This window comes from Notolepis coatsorum (assembly GCF_963971535.1).
Source record: "Notolepis coatsorum genome assembly, chromosome: 18".
In the NCBI taxonomy this organism is placed as follows: Eukaryota; Metazoa; Chordata; class Actinopteri; order Aulopiformes; family Paralepididae; genus Notolepis; species Notolepis coatsorum.
This window is the reverse complement of record NC_140182.1, coordinates 93,000,585-93,027,115: the sequence shown is the minus strand read 5'-3', so window position 1 is coordinate 93,027,115 and position 26,531 is coordinate 93,000,585. Positions and strand designations below refer to the sequence as shown.

Sequence of the window (26,531 nt, the reverse complement as noted above, 5' to 3'; positions counted from 1 at the left end):
TTGCAGTGGGCTAATTTAGATGGCCCAGAGAGCAACATTGCACAATTGGCTGTTAAAACATATACAGTAACATTCAGGAGAACAGCCCAATTCCAGATGTGCCAGCTAATAAAGGCTACCACAGAGAATGTTACATGCAATTTGCTAATATAAGGAACATAGCCCGCAAGAGGAAGGAAAAGTTGACAAAGACCATTGTAACAAATGCAATTTATTTTAAACATATGATACATGATTAATGTATTTTTTACTGGACTGGCCCTGCAATGTCCTTCAGGTGAAAACTAGCTATATGGGTGTAAGAAAATGTGTATTCATCCTGTAACATGGGCATAGCATCTGTTATTGATTGGTTGATTTTATTGTGGATTATAGGGATAAAGGGATAAAAACATGATACAATGCAAGCACTTATTTCCATCATGGTCCCTGGTATTAAAAAACAGGACATACATCAACATAAAACAACATCATAAAACATCAACATAAAACAGCATCATAAAACATTAAGATACAATATGCATATACAGTTGAAGATAAAAGAATAATAAATAAATATGCTACCCTCTCTTTCCTATGCCGATAGCCATGATCGTACATGCTTTTTGAAGCCAGTTAACCCGGGGGCCTGTTTAATGCTGCTGGGCAGGCTGTTCCACAGAACTGCAGCTGAGTAAAGGAAGGGCTGCTGGCCGTAGGAAATGAGTTTAAATCTAAATGGAACTATGTTTGTGTCTCTACCTCTGGTTTCATGGCTATGGTTGTTTTTTACATACTGAAAGTAATTTTGAAGGTAGCTTGGCACCTCCCCTTTATAAATTCTATATACTAGGCATAGCTTTATCGTTGATACTCTTGTTTCCACCCTGAGCCACCCCAGGCTGTTGAAGTGGGGCTGGTCTAGGTGAGTATGAGTGGGGAGCTGCAGGACTATCCTTTCAATATCCGTTTTGCTTTTATTTGACACCATGAGAGCCGAATCATCTGCGTAGAGCAGGAGATCATATGAGTCAAGGTCAGATCTAGCCTGGAATAGAGAACAGAATGTTGATTTTGTGATGTGTAATTAGTACAGTGCAGGGGTGTCCAGTCCAGGGCCCAGAGAGTAGAAAGCTGTGTGAGAGTCGCCCCCGGACAGCTTCTGTGAGAGGATGACCATGTGTGGTCCAGAAGTTGAGCATCTGGGGAAACAGAAAAACAATCAATACATTTTGGAGCATTGTTACTACAATAGATAACGTTATTCATCACATTAACTATCTATGCCCCCCCCCCCCACACACCACAGTAGCTACAGTAGGTACCATCATGCCAGAGTCCAGGTAATAATGTTAACCACAGTAGCTACATGTAGGTACCATCATGCCAGTCCAGGTAATAATGTTAACCACAGTAGCTACAGTAGGTACCATCATGCCAGTCCAGGTAATAATGTTAACCACAGTAGCTACAGGTAGGTACCATCATGCCAGTCCAGTAATAATGTTAACCACAGTAGCTACAGTAGGTACCATCATGCCAGTCCAGGTAATAATGTTAACCACAGTAGCTACAGTAGGTACCATCATGCCAGTCCAGGTAATAATGTTAACCACAGTAGCTACAGTAGGTACCATCATGCAAGTCCAGGTAATAATGTTAACCACAGTAGCTACAGTAGGTACCATCATGCCAGTCCAGGTAATAATGTTAACCAAAGACACACACACACTTTGTTTCCCTTTAAAATGTAGAAGACGCAGAGGGACACACAGCAGAACACTACTACCACCACCAACAAAGAAAAACCACATCTCCTTCCAGTCCAATGTGTAATATGCAGACGTGAGAAATATTTCACAGAAAGTCACAGTCGGAAGAAGGTCAAGGAAAGTCTTAGAACATGTGAAACACTGACAGCTGGTAGGCTGTGTGATGCAGCAGAGGCCCGCTCCTCCATATACGTGGGGTGGATCTGGTTGCTGCAGAGGCAAAGTACCATTTCAGATGTTACAGAGATTACACAGTATTTCTGTACAAGAAAAACAACAGCACAGGGACCATCCAATATCAAACAATTGTTAAGGGGATGCAGACCAGAGAAAGACGTTTGTGTTGTTTACATCATGTTATGGTTTGACACCGACCCCAAACGCAACGACACAAGAGAGTAGGATTCAGAGTTGCCAAAAACAAGGGCTTGTTTATTAAGACTAAATAAACAGCACAGACTTGGAAGAGTTCAAACAAAGACTGGAATACAAGCAAGGATGAATGTTGCTGCTCTGCAGCTTCTCCCGGGATGGTAGTCAGGGGAAGCAGACGCTGACGTCAGAGCCGCTCTGCAGACCTCTCTCGGCAGAATCTCCGAGGTGGTTGCGGGACCGAGAGAGAGAGAGGGAGCGAGTTAACTCAGAGTGCAGGTGGAACAGAGCAGGTGAACAGGAGAGGTGACTTGTACCCGAAAACAGAGTTATCCAAGTGACTGAATCTTCGGTGTAAATACACACTGTGAGTAACGTTCAAAACACAATCCCAAGTGATAGATATCTTCGGTGCAAAATAAACACTGTGAGCGAAGTCCCAAAAATACAAATCCAATGTGATAATATCTTCGGTGAGTAAACACACAGTGGGAGATGTTAGGCCAAAATATTATCCCAATGAAACAATCCAAAAAAGGCTAAACGCTGGGTGAGTGACTGTCTGATAAAAAGCTGGAAATCTTCAGTGTTATATAAACACACGAAAAACGGAATTGGATCAAAGACAGTCATAAAAAACTCACCCAGGCGTTGTGCGTAAAGAGCGTTGGAACAGAATGGAGCGAGCGCGTCGCCTCGGGGAAAGGGTGTCCAAGAGGAATGCTTCTTGAATATCCTGGAGGCAAAGCACAGGGAAACAACAGCAGGCAGCAGGAACGGCGAATGCAACTGAAATATCAAAACGATCCAACAAAACTTGAATGGGGAAACGGGGTATAAATAATACGGGAATGCTTAATTGACAAGCAGTGACAGCTGAGGGATGTGATTGAAAAGCGTGTGGACGGGGGAGAACCAATCAACGACGTCTCTGGGAAGAAGCGTGTGAATAGGGGAATGAAATGATTAACAGAAAACAAATGGAAACGGAGCGAGTAGGCTTAAAGGAACAGAGCGAGTAAGTGAGCAAAGGACAAAAACCTCACACATCAGGGTCCCCCGTTTTTAATTCATAGTGACAACAGCATCTAAAACAATATATTTATATGTATATTTATATATTGGAAGAGTATATTTATGAGACAGTGAGGCATTGATCAGCCTGGCGGCTGAGGGGAAGAAGCTCAGTCTGTGTCGAGCTTTCACAGCCTTTGGGATCCTCAGCCTTCTCCCAGAGAAGACCGTGGGACTTACCTTCACTCAGAAGGACCCGCGATCACTCAGGCGCGCATCCCACATGCCACCAGGGAACGGACGGGAAGCAAAAACACCTCCGTCACAGCCCCCAACATCACAGGGTCGAAGGTCAAGAACCCAACCCTGTGGCAAGGCCGTAGCAGCGGAGCGCGGAGGAGGTCCCAGCCCTAGGACAACCTGAGGGCCAGGACCCCCCGAAAAAAGGGGGCCTGGTGAGGCCAACGATGCCGTAGCATCGGGACCCCACCAGACGGTCACTGGTGACACCACCCCCCACATCGCCAGCGTCTCGGACAGGGCCCAAATCAAGAGCAGGCCCTTCCCCCCTCGGCACGCCGCTCTGAAGCACTCTACAAGAGGCTACTCCCCCACAACACTGCGGGGCCAGTCGGCGTGCCGGGGAGACAACCCCCAAGGAGGTTGATCCCTCAATCCAGGCAACAGGCCCCAAGAGCATAACTCGACCTGTGCCTGGAGCACTGTGGACTAGACAGGCGCCTAAAGGGTCTACTGTGAGAACAGTATCCCGGCGGAAGGGGCGTTCGATATGCTGTGCACCATGTCGTAACCTCCACAAACCCGACCCCTCCAGCGGGGTCGAGGTTCAAGAGAAGGCTGACACAATTGGTAGACGTCACGAAAGGTGCGGGGCACACTCTCGGGCAGACAGGGTCAAGCCCGGCCTCAACCCGAGAGTCGACTCTGCTACCAACACACCGGGGAACCAACCACCCCCCTATGTTTAGTTTAACAGGAAGCGGTTGTTCCTTTAACCCACCAAGAAAAACTCAGAAACATAACTGCGCGTATACACAGGCTATACAGGCAGTACAAGTGTTTCAGTTTTCAAAGGGTTAACCCAGGCCAACAGGTCGACGAGAACGAGTTCGGACCTGGGCCCGGCGGACCGGGACCTACACAGGGATGCCTAGAGGGGTTAACAGAAAACCTCCTTGCAGTTTCTATGAATTGGGCAACCAAGGCATGCCAGCCCATAACGTGGTTTCACATCGAAAGCACCCAGGGCCAGCGCTATGTACACGTCGAGACCCAAAAAACACATCAATGGTGAATTCTAATAAGAAAACCAGACAACATTCCCTCCATGCTGTCTGGGACGAGCAGCAGGAAGCCGGTCAATAAGACACAGATATGGGCAGAGCAGAAAACAAACATCACATGCATCACATCACCCAACTTTGACAATGACAGTGGTCCGTAGTACGGAGCCTGAAAAAACTCACGGAAGTCTCATGGCCAATAACGTATTCCATGACGGGGAAATCCTGTGACCCACTTATCCTAATATGGCATGGGACCAGGGAACCCCCCCCCCCCCTTCCCCCTCCCTGTGACGCGCTGACCTCACAGCCCGACAGGGAGACCGACGTACAGGAGGTCCAACCCCCTGGCCAATCAGTAAAAGAGGGGAGGGGTTTATCAGTTCACCCCATATGACCCCACACCCCGGATACGATGCAATAACAAGCAGCGCATGACACCAGTTGTCTAGCATGCTACATGAAAAGCGCATACCTGCTAGGGTAAAAGCTTTATAGTTTGCACGCCAGCCACAGACGATAAACTTGTTTGTGTAAAAAACTGGCTTTTATACAAGGCTTAGGCTCATGTGCGAAAAAACTTGCCACCCGCATTTTTACACCTTTACCAAGTAAAGAAAAAACAACAGACGTTAAAGAGAGGGTCCAAAGACCTCGGTACAATAGCTATATATGTAACCACTTCTGTAGGCTAACACTCAACCTAGTTGTGGACTTGATGCCACATTTCCTAAACGTAACCTGAATATACACAACCCCCTCAGATAATAGAAAAGGTAAAGTTCACTCTTACTACTGCAAGAAAAACGCTGTCTTTTATGATGAGAGAAGACATAAGTCTTTCGACGAGTGCTAGCCACAGGCCTTGCTAAGCACATACATAATAGCGACCAAAAAACAATTTTCAGAGAAAACTGCCCCACTCCCTAAGCAAGAACACAACCCCAACAGTAGTTGAGGGTTTTACAGCGTATCCCCAATATATAGTGAATAAACACACGTTTTGTAACAAAAAATAGTCCCTCACCAGGAGGGACCTTTTATTTAATAACAAAATTATGGGGGGGGGGGCAAACAGGGGAGTCACTAGCGCCGCCTGCCGCGTGCAGGGCGCCGTTTGCCCCCATGGGGAGCCGGCCCGGAGGGACGGTGCTGGGGAGTCTCCTGGTCACGTCGATCCCTACCGTTCCCTCCGGGCGTGGGACGACTGGCTGCAGCGGTCGCGGCACTCCCTCCACTCCTGGCCTTCTTGACGGAAGGCCCAGCAGCGGCGACGGTGATGGTGGCAACGGCCGCAGGCCTCTGCCGGCGTTGCTTCCTCCTGACATTACCGGTGGCATCGGGTCTGGGGAAATGGGGCTGGAGCACGGAGCGCTCCTCCTCCATCTCCCTGAAGGCTGCCGTCATCTGCTGCATGGCCGACCCGAAGAGTCCAGCATCGGAGAGGGGGGCCGTGAGCAGCGGAATCCTCCTCTGGTCCGGCACCCGCACCTGCTCCAGCCAAAGGTGGCGCTGGATGAGAGTGGCCAGGGCGCACTCCTTCCCGGCGGCTATCGCCTGCAGCTGGGTTAGGTGCAGGATGGCTCCAGCCGCCTGGGCGTGAAGGTACCGTTGATGGTCATCTAGTACCGTCCCGCCCGCCATCAGCCCCGACATGTAGCGCGCCAGCTGCGCGATGATGGAGGTCGCAGCCAGGCTCTGTGTCGAGGCGATGTACACCTGGTCACTCCACGACGCCAACTGCCTAGCCGACTTCCCCTGGGGAACCGGCTTTCTTAACGGCTCCCACACCATTACGGGGCAAAGTATGGCTGCCATCGGGCTATCAAGCTGAGGCACCCCATCCTTTAGCCCCTGGACCAAACCCACCACCCGTGTGACTGGCACGTAGGCGGGGGTAAGGCCAACGATGCGGGATATTACCTGTCCCTGTGCCACGTAAGCCTCCATTGCTGGTAAGAATGGGCAGACAACGCCCGTCTCTCTCACAGGACGACGTTGCCAGAGATGACCTATCATGTCAGGTGCCGGCAGTGGCTGCGGCAACGCCACGCCATTAGCGGCTGCCGCCATGAGCTCGGGGAACAAGGCAACCAACTCCCCTTGCATACCTTCTTCCACATCACTCGCGTCCCTCGCGTACGGGAGGCTGCACCGGGCACCATCGTCCGACGCGGCAGATAGCTGGGCATCTCGTCTCGGGGGTGGAGGTTTTAACCCAGTCCCAGAGTACAAGGAACCCCAGGGAGACGTAGCACTCCCTGCCACTCCCCGAGGGGGAGAGTGACACGTCTCCGCCAGGCCTTCGAACAAGAGAGCTCCCGCCCCCTCCATGTAATCCTCAGTTTCCATCAGATATGGAGAAGAGGCGAGAGAACTCTCGCTCGGCTCCAGCACAACACTACAACCAGGCTGTTCACCCCCGCTGCTCGCCGTCTTACGACGAGTGCGAGCTGAGGCAAAGAGTCTGCGACGCAAATCCCCAGCCACCAGAGGAACTGTCGGCCTTTCGGCCGACTGTCCCCTGGCGGGGGAACCAGGGCCGGAACCTGGCCACTTCACAGGAGATGGGGGCTCAACGGCCCCTCGGCGAAGCACACTCTCCTCCGGGCGCCGCCCAGGCGCACCTGCTTGCCACGACCGTGGAACCAGAGACGCCCCACGGAGGACGCCGCGATAGTGAAGCGCTGGTGGAGAGTAGCATTGTAATCGTCTAGACCCTCCAACGGTGAAGACATTATCTCTTTGCTTTTTCAGAAATTTGCGAGAGAGAAAAAACAAAGACACAATGTCAACGTAGCTCCTTTCCAACAACAATTTTGGCACTAAACTTAAAGTGGTGTGTTAGAGGGGCAGAGGGGAGGACGAGGAGGAAGCTGCATGCTATCCTTGAGAACCCCTGCCACCCCCTCTATGATGAGCTGACCGCAATGCGGTCCACGTTTAGCCCCCCCCCCCCCCCCCGACATACCACAAAGCGCTTTGGGCAGTCCTTTGTGCCAGTGGCAATCAGGCTCCACAACCAGGCAGGGCCAGGACGGGCCAACTGCCGTGGGCTGGAGGAGCTGGGTTGTGGACTGTAACAAATTAATTTAATTATTTAACAACACATTCATGATTGGACTCGTTTCTTTTTCACCACTTTTTAGCTCTATTTTAGTCCTATTTGAGCTATTTTTATCCCTGTGTACTTGTCCATCTTGTTTTTAACACATCACTGATTCTTGAGAGTCGGGACAAAACACTTTTTAATATTATATTTTGAGAATGCACACTATATTGATTAGAGTTGTATATTCATGTAGAGAAAGGTCTGAGCTATTTAACCATGTAAAGGTGCGGGCTCTACATAGAAAAACATTTTCAACAAATTCACATGTTTCCTTTTGAAACCTGATTTGGGTTAACTCCGTCAGACACACAAAAAAAAAAGTATATAATTCTAATTATTCCAGTCCAACAAGAATCTAAAGTTCTGAAGTATGTTGTAATAGTGTTTAGTTACTCTGGTATGCAATCAAATATAATATATAAACCTCAGGTGTAATTTCACACTATTCTGAAAACACTGATTTAGAAATATCTGCATTTTAAAACTTTGTTTTTCATTTTGATATGATAAAAAAATATCATTAAGTAAATAAGACAAGAGGATGAAGATCTGATGCTCCTTTATTACTTAAACAACATAAACTGAAGAAGGAATTTTAATTTCCCCCAAAATTAACAAAAACAAACATCTGACGGTGTTGACGAGAAACTGACAGAGTTGACAAAATTGTATATGCATCTCTGATAAATGAACACATGCATTTTTTAAACAGATGGAAGTAACCTAATTGTAATAACAACAACCTACCTCTTCTACACCACTTCCTGACCTGCACTTTCTCACTCACTTCTCCTCTTCGTTTTCTTCTGCATTTCCGATTAGTTTCACTATGATGTCTTGAACTGGGCAGAAACAGAACCTTTTCTGTTGGACCATGGGGATGCAGAAATTCCACTTTCACATCTTGTTGATCAGTATCCACATCGATGGTCTTGGCTAGCCACCAGTGGTCATCATATTAGGGCGGGCCATACTTTTGTGCAAACATGAATTTTAAAGAAATCTTAACATGAGGGGTGTCTAAAATATGTGTTTCTTGTGGGGAATTCAAATATAGGATACTTTTTCGGATATGATAACTCTAACCTACATAATTTTGGATTTCAAAATGGCAGATTTGACAATTTTTCAACCCCTTCGCAGGGCCGGACTGGGGGAATTATTCAGGCCAGGAAATATAGTGCGAAATATAGCCCAAGTCAGGCCACTTTTTAAGCAGGGGGTCTGGGGGTCCCCCACCAGGAAGATTTTTGTTACAGACTTAATTCCCTGCATGCTGGTGCAGGACCTTTAAAATGTTTACCCTTTAAATGCCATTGTTTGTGATGGCATCACAAATTATTGTTAAAAAAACACAAACATTTTAATATTTTCAATATACCAAATGCAAAGTGGATTTTTCTGGGGGGGATTATTACAGGCTAATAATTGTTATAATCATCATGTGTCAATGATTAGCAACAACACTGATTTTGATGGATTTTTTGTTTTTGTAATGTCAGACTTAACAACTCTTAACAAAAGTGAGAGTATTTCATTTCTAATCTGACATTACAAGAACAATGAAAAATAAAAATGGTTATCAGGACTGAAGTTGAATAAAAGATTTATGGGGGGAAAAAAGTGGCAGGGGATGATGATGATGCATGGTAACGTTAGCTATGTTAGCTAGCTAGCATGTTTATTTTTATCACTGACTAACCTGGTGGTCCTGTGGTGCAAGAAAACATTTTTCTCTCCCTCCCTCTCTGCTCCACCTTCCTCTTTTTTCCACTGTTGAAACATTTCATTTCCAGTAATTTCCATCTTGACTGTTCTGTGAAATACAAGCAGTAAGCAGTGTGTATTTTTCTCTCTTTCCCTCTGCTCGACCCTTCCTCTTTTTTCACTGTCCATTTTCAAGCGCAGGTTATGCTTGAATTTTTTTGTCTTTCGCTGTCTCTCCCTGTCATTTTGCAGAAGTGCCATCTGCCATTCCATTCGCCATCTCCACTGTCAATCAGTTGTATGGCCTGGTCCCGCCTCCACCAATCACATGCGGCTCCCTTTGTGTGTGTGTGACAGACAGAGCTCCCGATGGCGCGTGATTACCAAAAAAAGACGCATTTCTCGGAGACGCTCTCTAATTGGCACTGACTGACGCTCTCTGATTGGCCACTGACACGTTTGGCCAATCCGTGAAGAGCTGTGTCTTTGCCCATTTCCTCGTCAAACAGCCTGCAAACTACCTGCCGTTCTATCGCCATGCTCTAAGACAAACTCTAACCTTAACCAACTTCGAAAGAGTGCCTAAGCTTAACCGTCGAAATAACTTGCCGTCACGCTCTAAGACAAACTCTAACCTTAACCTATTTCGAAGACTGCCTAAGCTTAACCAGTGTAGAAACAGGCATCGGCCAGAGAGCGTCTCCGAGAAATGCGGCTTGTTTTGGTAATCACGCCCCAATGGCCAGTCCGGGCCTTCGCCATACATGGATGCCAACATGAATCTGAAGGAAATCCTAACATGCAAAGTGTCTAAATGATGTGTTTCTTAATGGGGAATTTAAATGAGTAATTTTTTTTGGGATAGAATAACTCTAACCTACATAATTTTGTATTGCAAAATTTCCAAATGTACCCATTCCCTTTCGAAGATTTTAAAAGATATGGGAAATCATTTATATTTTATAATGACAAAGCCATCATTAGCACTATCCATCGTCACACATCGTCACACGTGCAGAGTTCAGGAAGAAATCCTGGACAGTCTGTGTTATACCCTGTATGAATGTTGGCTTTTTCTGAGGATGCTCCCTTTCTCTCATTAACTTATAGGTTAACCCAAAGTCTTTAATTTGTTGAAGAAGACGATACTTTTTAAGAATCGTGCCTGATGACACACTCGGTGCTGGTTTTTGGCGCAGTGGGCCAGGAGTTTGTTTGTTTGTCTTCAGCTCTCTTCTGAGGATGTGGTGGAATAGCAGGGCCTTTTGGATTTTCTGATTCCTTACTTTGCTTCCTGATAGCATATTTTTTGTTTCCGTGCCTGGAGAGTCCAGTGGTGATGTATTTGTAGCCTTTTTTCAGCACATTATTGTTTTTCTCAGGTTGTTTTGTTGCTTTGTTACATTTGTAATCTTCTCTTTTAAAGTTTGTATTTCTCTTGAATGCCATTTTCGCGTTTTACTTTGTTTCTGTTCCTGTCTGAGAGACTCTCTGCGCTGTCTGGCATTGTTATCTAGAATATCCTGATCTGGGGGGGGGGGGTGTGTCTGCCTCCAGCACCGCACCTTCACAGGACCTTTTCTATCTGCACCTTTTCTGGACCTCTCTCCAATATTTTCTCCGATACCTCTGTGCCCTATCTCCCATCTTGTCTATTTCTATTACTTTTTTGTCTTGAACCCTCTTTTTCCACCTTTGTCTTTCCTGCTCTTGCAAGGCATGTTTGCTCTCTTCGTCACTGTATATCTTTCTCTTCTCTTTCATTGGTACTCTCTATTTCTTCTGCTTCGCTCCACAAATGACAATTTTTGTCTAGCCATGCTTTCCTATAATACAAAAGTAATGAAAATGTATTAGAATAAGACTATAAAATCAGGTGTGTATTTACTAAACATGATTGATTGACGTTAAAGCTGCAGTGCGTAGTTTCTACAACTAGATATTGCAACCATCTTCACACTGGCTTGGCTTGTGCAGACAAAATCCATGTTCAGTGGAAGCAGTGGGAGAAAATTCAAGAAGACAGTAATTCCAATATTCCTAGGGTATATTACAACTGATAAGATTGTGACAACTGACTAGCAAAGAATTATCCTGTTGATTACTCCATACCATAATGTATTACACTATGGATGGAAAGTCAGAGAAAGGATGATGCAGCAATCTAGACACGCATGAACCAGTCCTATATTAAGAATTATTATAAAGATATTAAGATGAAATATCCACAGTTTACCACTGTGCACCTTTGCTCTGATGATCTAAGTAAACAGTATAATAACAAGAATAACTGTCTTGTATCCCTTCTGGGATAGGGCAACATGGAACTCCTTCCCCGCTCTATAAGAAGCAAGAGTGTAGATGTTTGGTAGTGAAAACTACACACTGCAACATATTTTACATCAATCAATCAACGTAGACAAGTGATATATTTATATTTATTTATTAACACATGTGCTGGGAAAGTAAGACAATTATTCAATAAGCAGACCACAGCCTGCCCACGCTCTAAAAGTCAGAAGTGTATTGTAATGCATGCCATTATATGCACACTTCTGTGCAGATACAACTCTGAAATAACATTTAAATCCTTTACCATGTTCAAAAATAGTATAATAATAGCATATTATGAGGTTATTGATGGATTTGTCAACTCCGTCAGCTTACATGTCAACTCCGTCAGACACTAAATCTGATGGAGTTGACGTCTGACAGAGTTGACAAAAGGGCACACATTTTCCCTCCAAGCCTGTATTGTGCACTACAGCTAGCTAGTTTTTTGGCAGTTGCTAGCTGTCTTAATAATCTCACTGAAACACTTGAATTCAATCGACTATTGTTTTTTAAAAGTATAATAACGGAGAGACGGTGTTGACATGTTCCAGCTGTGACCATCGGAATATTGACATTGTCTAAAATATCAAAAAGTGTAAAACTTACCAGACCATGTGTGGTAGTGTTGCATTCACCACATTCAGGGGAAGGAAAAGGGGTCCTCAGGGATAGAGCTGGCCATGCTATTGCCTGATTTAATTAAGTTTATGAAAAGGTCTGACAGAGTTGACATAAACTGAGGACACAACTTTGATAGGTAGATTTCTATGGACAATATTATTTGAGTTTCATGGCATGCATTGTTTTATACATGTATAACCCTTATCTTTGATTTGACATGTATGTTTTCACAAGTGGAGAGGTCTTTCAAGCTTTTTTGGGCTGGTCAATAATGTGACCCCTTGCTGAGGACAAGATAATTAACATGGGAGCTTTTTTTTTTTTTTTTAAGATATTTTTTTTGGTGTTTTATCGCTTTATTTCTACTGGGCAGTCCAGTAGAGAGAGACAGAGGAGGAATGGGAGACAGAGTGGGGGGAAGACATTCGGCAAATAACGACGGGTTCGGGAGTCGAACCCGGGTCGGCCGTGTCGCGGCTGAGCGTGCTATGTGGTTCACCACTGGGGCGCCCCTAACATGGGAGCTTCTAACCACAGATTATACATTTAAACAAATATCCCCCAAAAAACAAATATATGTGCTAAAATATAACATCAGTATACACAATACCTTTAGATGTAACTTTGTGAGTATATCACTCATTATGTATTTCTTTATTTTTTTTTTATAAATTAGACTTTTCTATGTAGGCCATGTTTTGTCCCAACTCTCAAGAATCAGTGACATACTAATAAGTGTATGTTATGTATGTTATGTATTAACTGTTTTTTTTTATTACGGTTTTTAAATTGCTGTTATGCTGTTTATGCTGTAAAGGACATCTGAATCTCCCCTCGGGGATAAATAAAGGTTTTCAATTCAATTCAATTCAATTCAATACAGACACTTTTCGGTGGTGAAAATAGGGAAGGAGCTGATGGTGTGGCCACGACCCGCTTATATATAGGAGCGGATATGGGTGTGGCCAGGAGGATGGGTGTGTGCATGTGGAGAAAATTATTCATTATTAGAGTGGATAAAGGGATAGTTCCATAAAGAGCAGAGCATAAGCTATACGATCTATAACCTATAGTTTCCCGTATACACAAGTAATTACATATAAACGAGTAATCGCGATAGCCGATGGGATCATTGGAATTATTCTTTTTAGAGTACCTTCTGGCTAAGGTAAGGTATATTCTATTTCTATTTTACCGAACCTGAAACATGTTTCTGTAACGATAACAGTGTCGTATCTTACCGGACCTAAACCAAGCTTTTTGTAATGATCGCATTTTCAGGGTAAGACTCCCCCCCCCCCCCCATGATGATTTTGTGAAGGCACATACGTACATGGTATAATATATATACCTTTGATTTGGGAGTATTTGGGGCTTCAGGCGATCAACCAGAACGATCGGGCTTATTGCATGTGTCATATCTCACGATCAATGGAAAAAGACTGGATTATTTTGGAAATGGGCGATGTTTAGCGTGTAACAAACTACAGTGTGTAGAAATGAACTGATTAGTCAGTAATGGACTATGAACAATGCCTGTAAAATGAGCCATACTATTGTCTCCATACATTACAAAACACACAATGGGTCTGCAAACATCGCTAAAATGGTCAGTACAGATGGGGAAAGTCTGTGGCAGTTAGAGTTAAATATATTTAAACTGGTGCATGTGTGTGTATGCGTGAGGGGGGGGGGGGGGGGGATCAAATTATGAAAATAGTGGATTTATTTGAAAATATTTATTTGATAATACAGGTTTTCCATGTACAATAGCCCTTTCTGTCACTGCTCAAACGTCAAGTCTTTATATACATAGAAGTATCCCGCAATGATCTGTTGAAATAGCAAGAAACAAATTAAACAATCCAAAATTACACAAAATCTATTATAAACAAACCTATCGTATTGCAAAATTGGCAGACAAGGTTAAAACACTTAATAGCCAGGGTGTTAAAAACTCATCTGTACAGCAGTTCAGAAACAGTTCATTTTTTCTCAGGCTGAAATATGATTAACATCTTTGATTTTTCTCATTTTAAAATAACATTAATGCTACCACTTTCACATGGTGTTAAAGCTAATACTATTCAATTGGTATTTTGTAAATTACATTTAATGCTTACATTGCCACAATATGAAAACGAGTAGCTCATTCTCGAAGTCAACTTCCCGTTTGTTGTCTCTAGGCAACTGCGGCGTGGGGGAAACATGCACCCCAGGTACATTGTGTACGGTTCATTTAGTGCAGAAACGGATCAGAAAAGCGGCAATGCCAAAGAGCTGCTGTGTTACGCTTTGTACTAGTAATAACATAATCAAAAATCCAAATCGAAAGTTTTATATAATACCAGTTGAGGCATCATGGATAGCTGGCGGCTATCAAGAGGGCACATGTAGACTCCGACGGGAGAGTCGATCAAAGCAGACCCTGGCCCCCAAGTCAAATCATACGTATGTCTGTTCTACCCATTTCATAACAGGTGATAATAAGGAACAAATATGTATATCGTAAATTAAGTTTTATTGGCTGTGAGGCTGTAAACAGCAGAGAAATGTTAGCTGCTAGCTACTTCACCATATAACGTTAGTCCATTCTCTTCAAGTAGCCTACATGCCTTTTCTTTCGCCTTAGAATCACCAGAAAGGCTTTCGAAATAGTGAAATGCCATGTTGGCCTCAATATTTTCTAAACAAATTATATTAAAAGGTTATGAAATGAACAAGAATGTGATAAAATATGTAATAAAAACAAAGCTCAACGCATACATTTGATCGTAGAAATCCGTTTGTTTTCCACCATACCAAGATGGTGGCGGTCTCGTGACATCAGAGTGTCTTCGAGAATGCAGAGACAAATCCTTGAGAACTCTTAACCTGAGGCGTGGGGCCCATGGCAGAGGCAAGCCATTAATGCTATAGTCATTTATTTGATTGTCCACTAAAGGTGCTATCCTATATCTTCCGTATTACAATGATATTGTAAACTTAATCTCTAAGGCCTCAATAAAAATCTGAAGCACATCTGTAGTAGTCGTTCGGTCCTCACCCTTCTGCTCTGTAACAACCAAACACTGAATGCAAACATAATGCATGAGTGAGAAGTACAACCAAAAAAACCTGACTGCTCAGCTGACTGTAACCCGGGTTTTGCATTGTAACACAGACAAAACAAGACTTGTTTGAATCAGCTAGTATTAGAATACAATTAACACAACTTTGAACACTATTTTCTCTTAATAGTAACTTGACCAAGCTAGTTTTGTCTTGTTTTGGTAATTGCCTATTCATTTGCATCCCATGTCCATACTATCCAGTAGTAAACCCATAGCAATCACTTCGCCTGCACCCTTAAAGGTGCTATAGATAACAAAGGGGGGGGGGGGGGGGGGGGGGTGTAGACCACAGGAGACATTATGCAGTGAATTATTGATCCTGGTGGAGTGTCCGTTTTTGCGACACAGTAGTGTCTCATGAGAAGGTAGCAGTGAGGATGGCCTCTTGTTGTTGGTGGTGGAGGTTTCCAATGCCCACAGCGGGTGCAGGTAGAGCAGGCCGGCTGACCAAGCGGAGCTGGGGAACAGTAAGGACATTATTCATACTGTAGTAACCACCCAATTCACGGATAGATAGTTTTCTTGGTGCGCAGCCAGGGAACACTAATGTTGGGGTGAATCCTAAACTGACGGCTAATGCAGGATTGTGAATGTGCACAATATTTAGTTTATAAATGTTGTTAGTATATAATGTTGGAGAATCCGGTGCATTACTTTAAAGGGAAAATCCACCCTAAAATATAATTCAACTCCGTTTCGAATTCTGAATATGAAAAGGTCTCTCCTTAACTCTTTCTCTGCCACACTGGGAACGGGATCTGGCTATGTGCTGCCACGCATTAACCCAATGGAGGCGGTCACCTTGTATGCAGGGCTATAACTATATTCTATATTATAGCTATGGATGCAATACTATGGCCCATTTGACATCGAGTATCCATCGTTCAAGATGTGAAAAAGAAAGAATTTTTCCATCCATACATTCCCGTTTTATACCGTGGTGAATATAAGTATGGTTTTAGAGCGGTTTAGGGTAATTCCTGGGAGGCTAGTAATAGCCCGCAACGTATATTATACTTAATCCATTGGCATTTCGTCCCTATACACGCTACAATACAAAATTCAAATGCATATGATCGGTATATAATGTTCCATCATGAATGCATGAAAGGGGGGGGGGGGTCGTTTATGATTAATTGATTGTCAATATACACACGCTAATCAGGGCGATGGCTATGAAAACAAGGCACAATCAAGCTGACATTGACGTTAAATTGCTCTTGCTCTCCTGTGGCCGGTGGGATTCCAAAAAGAATATTCCAATTATTTGATTGCCATCTGGTAGATCGTATGTCCATTTGGCCCACGACATAACCCACCACAGCATAATGAATCGGGGGTCCCGGAAAAGATTAAATGAGATCTGGTGAAGCCCTTGGTTCAGGTTACTAGAAAAGTCCTCCCGGAGGCATTTCATTGACGCACAGCCCCATACACAGTCTCAAAGGAAGTGCAACACCGGCCGCATACCACCAGGCGGTGGTATTGGACTTTTGCAATCTCAGACTCATTCCCTATGGTAACACCAGGCTCCCTGGATGGATAACGAATGGAAATAGCGAATAAAAGAAATAACGATCAAATAACGTATATATACGTGGTTGGCGTTCAACTATTGGCGGACAAACATGTATAAAATCGTTGTTGGCAGGGAATGAGTTAAAGGCACTATTAGGATGATTTTTACATCAATATATTATTGTAAATTCAATGTCCAGAAATCACTTCAGAAACAGACCAATGAGAATGAAAGACAATTGACAAGTATGTGAGTGCCTTTAACACATCCTGCGCCAAGAACGAGTTACGCCGTTTTTGCCCGCCATGCGTTGAACGCCAAGCACGACTTACGCCGTTTTTGGGATCAATATTTAATTTTTTCGCCATGGCATTCATAATTCATCCAGCCAACCTCCGGACTCCAGCGGGACCCTGTATGAGATTGCAACGCCTCAATACCGCCGCCTGGTGGATGGTCGGGCGAGTTACACTCTCGCCAAAACCGGAAGTGCCGATCGGTGCGTCGAGGAAATCCCTCCGGCAGTGATATCTTGTTACGTGGCTCCAGACAAACACTATAGTGCATTTGGATCACTTTATAAACTTAATAATAGATATGATTTCGGCGTTTATTGCGCCATTAAAAACAGGGAAATGGATGTAGGAGATCGGCGTCAAATAATTGGGATCTTTTTCCTCCAGTCTCATCGGCGAACGGTAAGAGGACAGTAACATTATTTTCAGCCCGATTGTTTATTCATTTCACTGCAAACCATCTGATCAATATATCAACCCATACTAAATAAAGCCGTTACTGACGATCAAGGAATTATAAACGACCCCCCCCCCCCTTTCCTTCACGCATGATGAAGCATAATGTATACCGATCATATACATTTGAATTTTTTAATATAGCGTGTATAGGAAAGAAACGCCAATCGATAATCTATCATATGCGTCAGGGCCTATAACTCTCGTTTTTGGAATTACTGCTATACCGTCTAAAAACACACTTATATTCTAGACGGTGTTAACACAACAATGTATGAATGAAAAAATATAACGTTCCCACATCCTGAATGATAGATAATCGATGTTGAATGGGCCATAGTAATGTCAATATAGCAATACAATAAAAAAAGTGATAGCCCTGCAAAGAAGGTAAACATCTCCATAGGCTTTCAACGGTGGCAGACTGGGTATATTGATGGATATAACCCATGGCGCCCAATGTGTTAAGAGACTATGTGAGTACCTTTAGGAGACAATGTGAGTGCCTTTCAGAGACTATGCGAGTACCTTTAAGAGACTATGAGAGTGCCTTTAAGAGACTATGTGAGTACCTTTAAGAGACTATGTGAGGGCCTTTAAGAGACTATGTGAGGGCCTTTAAGAGACTATGTGAGGGCCTTTAAGAGACTATGTGAGTACCTTTAGGAGACAATGTGAGTGCCTTTCAGAGACTATGTGAGTACCTTTAAGAGACTATGAGAGTGCCTTTAAGAGACTATGTGAGGGCCTTTAAGAGACTATGTGAGGGCCTTTAAGAGACTATGTGAGGGCCTTTAAGAGACTATGAGAGGGCCTTTAAGAGACTATGTGAGGGCCTTTCAGAGACTATGTGAGTACCTTTAAGAGACTATGAGAGTGCCTTTCAGAGACTATGTGAGTACCTTTAAGAGACTATGAGAGTGCCTTTAAGAGACTATGTGAGTACCTTTAAGAGACTATGTGAGGGCCTTTCAGAGACTATGTGAGGGCCTTTAAGAGACTATGAGAGTACCTTTAAGAGACTATGAGAGTGCCTTTAAGAGACTATGTGAGGGCCTTTAAGAGACTATGTGAGGGCCTTTAAGAGACTATGTGAGTGCCTTTAAGAGACTATGAGAGTGCCTTTAAGAGACTATGTGAGGGCCTTTAAGAGACTATGTGAGTACCTTTAAGAGACTATGAGAGTGCCTTTAAGAGACTATGTGAGGGCCTTTAAGAGACTATGTGAGTGCCTTTAAGAGACTATGTGAGGGCCTTTAAGAGACTATGTGAGGGCCTTTAAGAGACTATGCGAGTGCCTTTAAGAGACTATGTGAGGGCCTTTAAGAGACTATGTGAGTGCCTTTAAGAGACTATGTGAGGGCCTTTAAGAGACTATGTGAGGGCCTTTAAGAGACTATGTGAGTACCTTTAAGAGACTATGTGAGTACCTTTAAGAGACTATGTGAGGGCCTTTCAGAGACTATGTGAGTACCTTTAAGAGACTATGAGAGTGCCTTTAAGAGACTATGTGAGGGCCTTTCAGAGACTATGTGAGTACCTTTAAGAGACTATGAGAGTGCCTTTAAGAGACTATGTGAGGGCCTTTAAGAGACTATGTGAGGGCCTTTAAGAGACTATGTGAGGGCCTTTAAGAGACTATGTGAGGGCCTTTAAGAGACTATGTGAGGGCCTTTAAGAGACTATGTGAGGGCCTTTAAGAGACTATGTGAGGGCCTTTAAGAGACTATGTGAGGGCCTTTAAGAGACTATGTGAGGGCCTTTAAGAGACTATGTGAGGGCCTTTCAGCTGAATACCAGAGAGATGAGCAATAGACCTATCTCAAACCCTGCCCTCTTTTCTTGATCCTCCAATCACAACTGTCGCTTACCTGTAAGCGACAGTTGTGATTGGAGGATCAAGAAAAGGGGCAGGGTTTGAGACAGGTCCATTCCCAGAACACTATGACACATGGGTGCAATTTCTGATCCAAGGCTGTAAGGAGTGTAAGTCCTATATTTAAACTAAATTTGGATGTAATGTAATAATAGCTCAAAACTATGTTGCCTGTGACAATGTTGGTCACTAAATTCATTGTCGATGGACCAATTCATTTGATGACATCACAAATTCAAGTCTTGCTGCTTGGTGATTTCCAGCTTAGGGAGACAGGTCCATCTTTACAGAGCCAATATCACTGGAATAGCACAATGTAAATTCTGTTTAGGGTGGACTTTCCCTTTAAGGGTGATGCATGATGCATTGTGGGAGGTTTATCCTTTTCTACTGGTACCCGAAGTGGCACAGCCTGCGTGCATTGCCTTAATAATGAGTTCTCAGCAGTGACAAATTCCAGGCCCCTCTTTAGTTCTAGACTGTGAACTGTAACCTGCACAACAAATACATTTCCTTATTGACGCATTGTCCACCCTAGCTTTCTGCCCCCCCCCCCCCCCCCCCCCGTTATGCGCGCGCCTTTGCTATGATGTTGCCTAGAAACCCAGCTATACAATGTAAATGTCATTAATATAGCCAAGGCTCACCTTGCAAGCCAGCTGCTTCTCAAACCTTGGGGCTACAAAGGACCAGGGACCCATGTTCTGAGGCTCCTCCTGACTCCAAATGAACTCTGTGGAACAATTTTCTTTTATTCATCACAGTCACAAGAAGACCTTGTTCAGGTTCACGGTCAATTCGATATCCAGAGCACATCACTGATGGTATAAAGTACTTTAAGGTCACTGTACGCGGTGCCTTGGATGAAAGCATCAACCAGGCAGCGAGTGCAGCACAAACGGTGCAGGGGTCCCCTTACCTTTGGCGTTAGTGTACTTGTTGAGCTCCTGCTGCAGAGCCTCCAGGGGGAAGGGGCACAGTTCCTCCACACGGATGAGTGCCGTGTTCTGGTCGGCTGCCGACACCCCCCTCTGTTTCAGCAGGGCATAGTAGTGCTTTCCTGAGCACAGCACCACTTTCTGGACACTGTAGGGAAACACAGGGAACACAGAAGACCGCTAAGAAAGCTACGCATTTTCTAATAGATAAGTTTCTTGTTTGTAAACACATGTGTGTTCAAGCCAATCAATAATACCCGCTGAGTCATGTGACCGAGTTGCCCTCTACCTGCGTTGAGCTGCAGCACTAAAAAGGTATAGCGGGGCTCTATGGAGAAATCATGACTAAAAGTCGTTTCAAACTAAAACGTCTGGATGTCATTTAGCCAAATCAGCATGGCTATGAGTGTGTCTTTCACATTTTACATATTATGTAGCTTTGGCATGGATTGACGGGTGAGAGCACTGGGGCCCCCACTCACTGGGGCCCCCACTCACTGGAGACGTAAGGGGTCCCCCTCATTTCTGTCCTTGTTGCTGTTCCTGCAGATTTGTCATCAATATTCATCTTCAATTATGAATCAAATAACGTACATTTTATGCAAACTCAACTTTATTAGGTGTCTTTATTGATTTGAGCTGGTCTTAGCTGTGTCCATATAGGCATTAGCTGTACCCTCTTAACACTTTCAGTGCCAAAAAACGAGATATTACGTTTTTGCCTGACAAGCGTTGAGTGCCAAAAACGAGTTACGTTTTTGGATCGTTTGATCCTTTTACTTTGATCCCCGCTCTACAGACTTGCCCGGAACGATCTGCATCATTTGGGCACATCCCCACACACTAGAACTGCAATGCTGATCGATTATCACCAGGTGGCAGTATCGTCCATGTCTGAACTGCAATGGCTTGGGGTTGATACTCGGCCTCACTTTCATTTCTCCTTGGTTAGTGGCCCCTCCTCCTGCTGGAACAGAAATTCACAGTGCTCGCCTCGAAATTCCGTTGCCTAAGCGTATTTGACCATCGAAACAAGTATAGACATATACACGGGTAATCGCGATGGCGATGCGATCACTTGGAATTCTTCTTCTTGGAATACATTCTGGCTAGCTGCTAAGCCTAAGGTAAGGTACATTCTATGTCTATTTTACTGAATCTGAAACGTGTTTTTCTAACGATCACAGTTCTGTGTTTCACCGGACGAAAAACATGCTTGGCAAACAGGACCACAGTTTTGAGTTAAAACGACAACCCCCCCCTGATGATTTTGTGAAGGTACATATATACATGTCATATACCTTTGATTTGGGAGTATTTGGGGTTTCAGGGAATAAGTCAGAACGGTTTGGGTTTATTGCACACACTGCGTTTTATCTATGTAACATATACCACACACCAAGGGCTAGACAACAATATCTTATTTGTGTGGGCTATTTCAAATATTTCACTCATATTTAATTCATTGTCATGGATTTAAAAAAGGACTGGGTTACAAGGGCTCCTCAAGAATGCCCTGCACCCACTGGGCTAATACCTTATGGACACACCACTAGGAAGGGATTATTGTGATTGCCATGTCTGAGTGTGTCTGTCTGTCTTAGGGGTGTAACGGTACGTGTATTCGTCCCGCTAATTTACGGTACAGCCGTCACGGTGCGGTACGTGCAGCCATACGAAGAATACGCCTCACAGCGCAAACACACCAGTCGCGCATGCAGGCACTCGCGGGTTCCGTGTGAGAACAGCGTGCGTGTCCGGGCAAACAGAGTCTGACTTCAGAGCGGGCGAAAGTGCACGGAGGAAGGCACATTTACATTGGAACAGCTGCAGGGTCATTACAATTTTACAGTTTTCTTTCGTTTTCTTGTTCGCCCAATAATGTTAACCAAATGAAACCAATGGAAAGACACACACACACACACACTCGCCGCCAACACACACACCAACATTCTCCCCCGCCGGACTCTCACAAAAAAAAATAAACATACTTTTCCGGACTGATCATCTGAGCTCCTCTCCAGTTGAACTGCTACTGTGTTTAAATCAAAATAATCCTCTGCCATTGTTGTAACATGTCATCTGTTCTCTAGTATTCAGTCTCGTGAAGTTAAATCCTCTCTACAAGTGAAACTGAAACTTAACAAGGATAAGTTGTTAAAGGGGCAGTAGGCAATTAATTTAGTGGATGCCTGAACACAGAATGCCACCAGTATCACTGACTACCACTGCAAGCCTATAGAAAACGATTCTATTTAATAATAATAATTATCATAAATATATAATAATAATTATAAAAATATTTTTTCTGTTGTACCGAACTCGTACCGAACCGTGACCGCAATACCGAGGTACGTACCGACCCGTGGCTTCCGTGTACCGTTACACCCCTAGTCTGTCCGTCTATTCTTAGAAGACATGGCTTAACCTTAGTGGGTACATTGACAGGCATTGCAGATCAATGTCAAAGTATTTAGATATTGGTGTCGTACTAAACAGGATGCGTTTAGTTTATAATAATTTATCATTCATTATAGCATTGAATTAAATAAATTAATTTCTCAACAGCCGTTTCTCTGTCCGTGACAGTCGCTAGCTCGCAATTGGAAGGTGGCATTATCTTAGGGGGGCAGCAAAGCATTGCATACTATTTCAGAAGCAGACTCATCTAGGCGACGGCCCGTCTCGGCAGAGGCTGTATAGAGCCAGGACATTTTGTTAGATGGAGAGAGGGAAGTGGCTCGTCTTGGAAAACGGGTTAGTGCTGTGCTCTGTGTGTTGGGAAATAAAGGATTCTAGGCCCCCAAACAAAATCCCCCAAAAACGAAATGACAAGATCAATAAACATGGGAAGTGTCAATCGCACCTAAAATGCATGGAAATCATTCAAAAGAAGGAGAGGAAGGCGATAGAAAAGGTAATTGACAACAGTGCAGCACTCAGAAGGAAGAGTAACATGAAGGGAAACAAGCAGCTGAAAGCTGTATGTGTACAGCCTACTACACACCATCTGCAAAAACAACCTCACTTTCAAGATGCAGCCCGAGCGGGTGGAACTGCAGGAGCTCAATGGCGTCAGTATAGGAAACATGCTTCACTGTGATAAAGATGTCAGAGCAGCTGGCAGACAAAGTCCTCTGATAAGTTCAGCATTATAATAGATGAAAGTTCTGCATTATAATAGATGAAAGTTCCGCATTATAATGGATGAAAGTTCCGCATTCTAATGGATGAAAGTTCAGCATTATAATACATGAAAGTTCAGCATTCTAATGGAATGTTCAGCATTATAATGGATGAAAGTTCCGCATTATAATGGGTGAAAGTTCTGCATTCTAATGGATGAAAGTTCAGCATTATAATACATGAAAGTTCAGCATTCTAATGGAATGTTCAGCATTATAATGGATGAAAGTTCAGCATTATTAATGGCTGAAAGTTCAGCATTCTAATGGATGAAAGTCCAGCATTATAATACATGAAAGTTCAGCATTCTAATGGATGAAAGTTCAGCATTATAATAGATGAAAGTTCAAAAGTTCAGTGGCTTAGGAGGTAGAGCAGTCGTCTGGTAATCCAGAGGTTCCCGGTTCGATTCCCGCTCCTCCCGGGCAGCATGTCGAAGTGTCCTTGAGCAAGACACTTAACCCCTAATTGCTCCCGATGAGCAGGTTGGCACCTTGCATGGTTGCCTCTGCCGTCTGTGTGTGAATGGTGAGGAACAAATTGTAAAGCACTTTGGATAAAAGTGCTATATAAATGCACCATTTACCATTTATTCTAATAGATGAAAGTTCAGCCTTCTAAAAGTTATCGAGCTACAATCCTGCATTGGAGAGGCAAATTCTGACACATTACTGAGTAGGGGATAACTAGGCTGCTGGGCTTTGCTACTGATGGAGCCACTGTAATGATGGGAAAATAAAATACAAGAGGGCAGCTACACTCCTGAACAAATGAAGAGCTCATAATTATACACTGCATTAAACACACACTTGAACTGGCCATTCACGATTCTGTGAATAATGTGACCACTGCCAGTCATTTCCAAATGTTAAATGACTCTCTATGCGCTCTTTTCTCAGAGTTTGACGTCCACAGGCTCTCCTCGTCTTAAAAATCTGGCAGAGGATCAAACACGGTCAGCCAGGGAACGAGCAACGTGTGCTGGCATTTATGCCAAAATGACTCAGTGGCTCTTTGTCTCAGAGTTGGCCTATGTAAAAAATAAATATATAAAACATCCTGGGCCTGGAGACCCCGAAGGCCTCGTCTCCGCTTCTACAGCGAAGGCATGCCACTGCCATCGCCACAAAAGCAGAGGTAGACATAGCGCTGAGAACACTGCCAGAACATGATGGGGTGAGCACCCGGACTCTGAAAGAGGAACATGCAAGGGGCCAGACCTTCCAACGGTGTGCCTCGCACTGCACCAGGTGAAACACACCAGACGAAAGGCAGTATTTCAGCTAGGGCTGAGCCCAAACGTTCGAACGTTCGGACCTTCGTTCATTATGTTGGCATTCAAATCTTAATTAATGAGTTCGAACCTCCGCTTTTTAATATTTTTACATTTTCGTAATTTTTTTATTTTACACGAAAAATATATATCATTATGTGATATATCAGAATATCACAGTACCATGTTGTGTTTACAAAAATTCGAAAGTCACGCACGAACACAGGTCACAACAACAGTCTAGTCAAGATGAGGAGGGGTCACAGTCATGCAAAATCATGCAAAAACCCAAGTGTATGCAGTGATGCTGAATTTTCGCAGCGGAACACAAGTTACTTAACGTTACACAGATATGTTATGCACGTTTAGCTGGCTAACGTTAAGATAGCAGGAGCCATCGGCCAACAAAGATGTTTCAACAAATGTATTCACAAAATGTATTTCCATCCAGTAAGTAGGTACTACTACTCTTAATAACCGTAGCAATATGCGCTACGTTATATGCGTTTGCCTAAAGTCAAGTCGAAAAATTATTTAGGAGAAATTTTTTTGCAAACGATGGTTCGAACGTCCGTTCGAAAAACCCTGGCAAACATTAGAAAAAAACAGCTCTAATTTCAGCATCGGTTCTTCCAAGCTCTGGCCGAGAACATTGAGTGCAGCCTGATGAGGAGTGCATCCTCTACGCAGATGACAGAGTGCTGCAGTCGAGTAGAGAGACCTGTACATAGACACATGCCCTGTACCCCTCCTCAAGGACTACTAGGGATTATAAATGCAATGACACTAGCGTTGGGAGAACACTTTCTAAAGGTTATCACCACTGGTTCATCTTTGCCTGCGTCAACAGCGGAATGTGAAAGAGGCTTCGATGACGTGAATCTGCTCCTCACAGACGTCGGGAACAGAACACCGGTCTCCACGTTAAAAACACCCTGTTGTTCATCACTGTCGACAGGCCAGAGGTTTCCAACGATGCCCTGATAGGAAAGACACCCGGGACCAAAGTGATCCGTCCTCAAAAGCAGATTTCTGACTGAATAACACGAGGAGCAACGGTGCAGCAAGGTCTACTTGGACTACGCACATTTATAATGAGCCTCTTCCGTCTGCTTGGTATTCTCCTAAATATTTCATGTCTGGGGGGCAGGTTTCCAGATTTGCGTGCGCTGTAGTCAGTGGTGCGTTGCTGATTTCAAAGCTGATTGCACTACGTTTTATTGACGTCACGCGCATGCGCATAAATGTTCCCTCACGTGCGCACAGGATGTAATAATAATAATAATAATAAACTTTATTTGTATAGCACCTTTCATACAGAAACTGCAGCTCAAAGTGCTTCACAACAGAAAAAAGACAGGAATAAAATGAGCACATAAAGTGCAGACATATAAAATCAGTTTTTTACATTAGGATCTAACATCCCAACAGGCCACCTTGTTTTTTCAAGTTTCTTTAATAGTTGTCATAGTAAAATACAGAATACTTTTCCATGAAATGCTTTTTTCTGTATGAGCTCCTGAGAGTGTTCTAGATAAAATAGATAAAAAGTACGGGTGGAAATTAGCCCTGTGCTATTCCCGGCATATTTACGTCCTTATCATGCTGTGATGTTATGCATACACATGTAAATGATGTTCATTCATTTGCATTGTCCTT

The 26,531-nt window shown here is 43.8% G+C and overlaps 1 protein-coding gene across 1 annotated transcript in view; it reads right to left on the bottom strand.

Annotated features, from left to right (window-relative positions):
- Nucleotides 1-13,992: 13,992 nt before the first annotated feature.
- dhtkd1 (dehydrogenase E1 and transketolase domain containing 1) overlaps nucleotides 13,993-26,531 on the bottom strand; it is a 57,595-nt gene continuing 45,056 nt past the window's right edge. The window contains exons 15-17 of the mRNA XM_084334984.1: nucleotides 20,395-20,561; nucleotides 20,123-20,208; nucleotides 13,993-15,785 (exon numbers count right to left, since the gene is read on the bottom strand). Coding sequence (XP_084191110.1) covers nucleotides 15,684-15,785; nucleotides 20,123-20,208; nucleotides 20,395-20,561 — 355 coding nt within the window. The 3' untranslated portion in view covers nucleotides 13,993-15,683. The remainder of the gene's footprint in view (nucleotides 15,786-20,122; nucleotides 20,209-20,394; nucleotides 20,562-26,531) is intronic.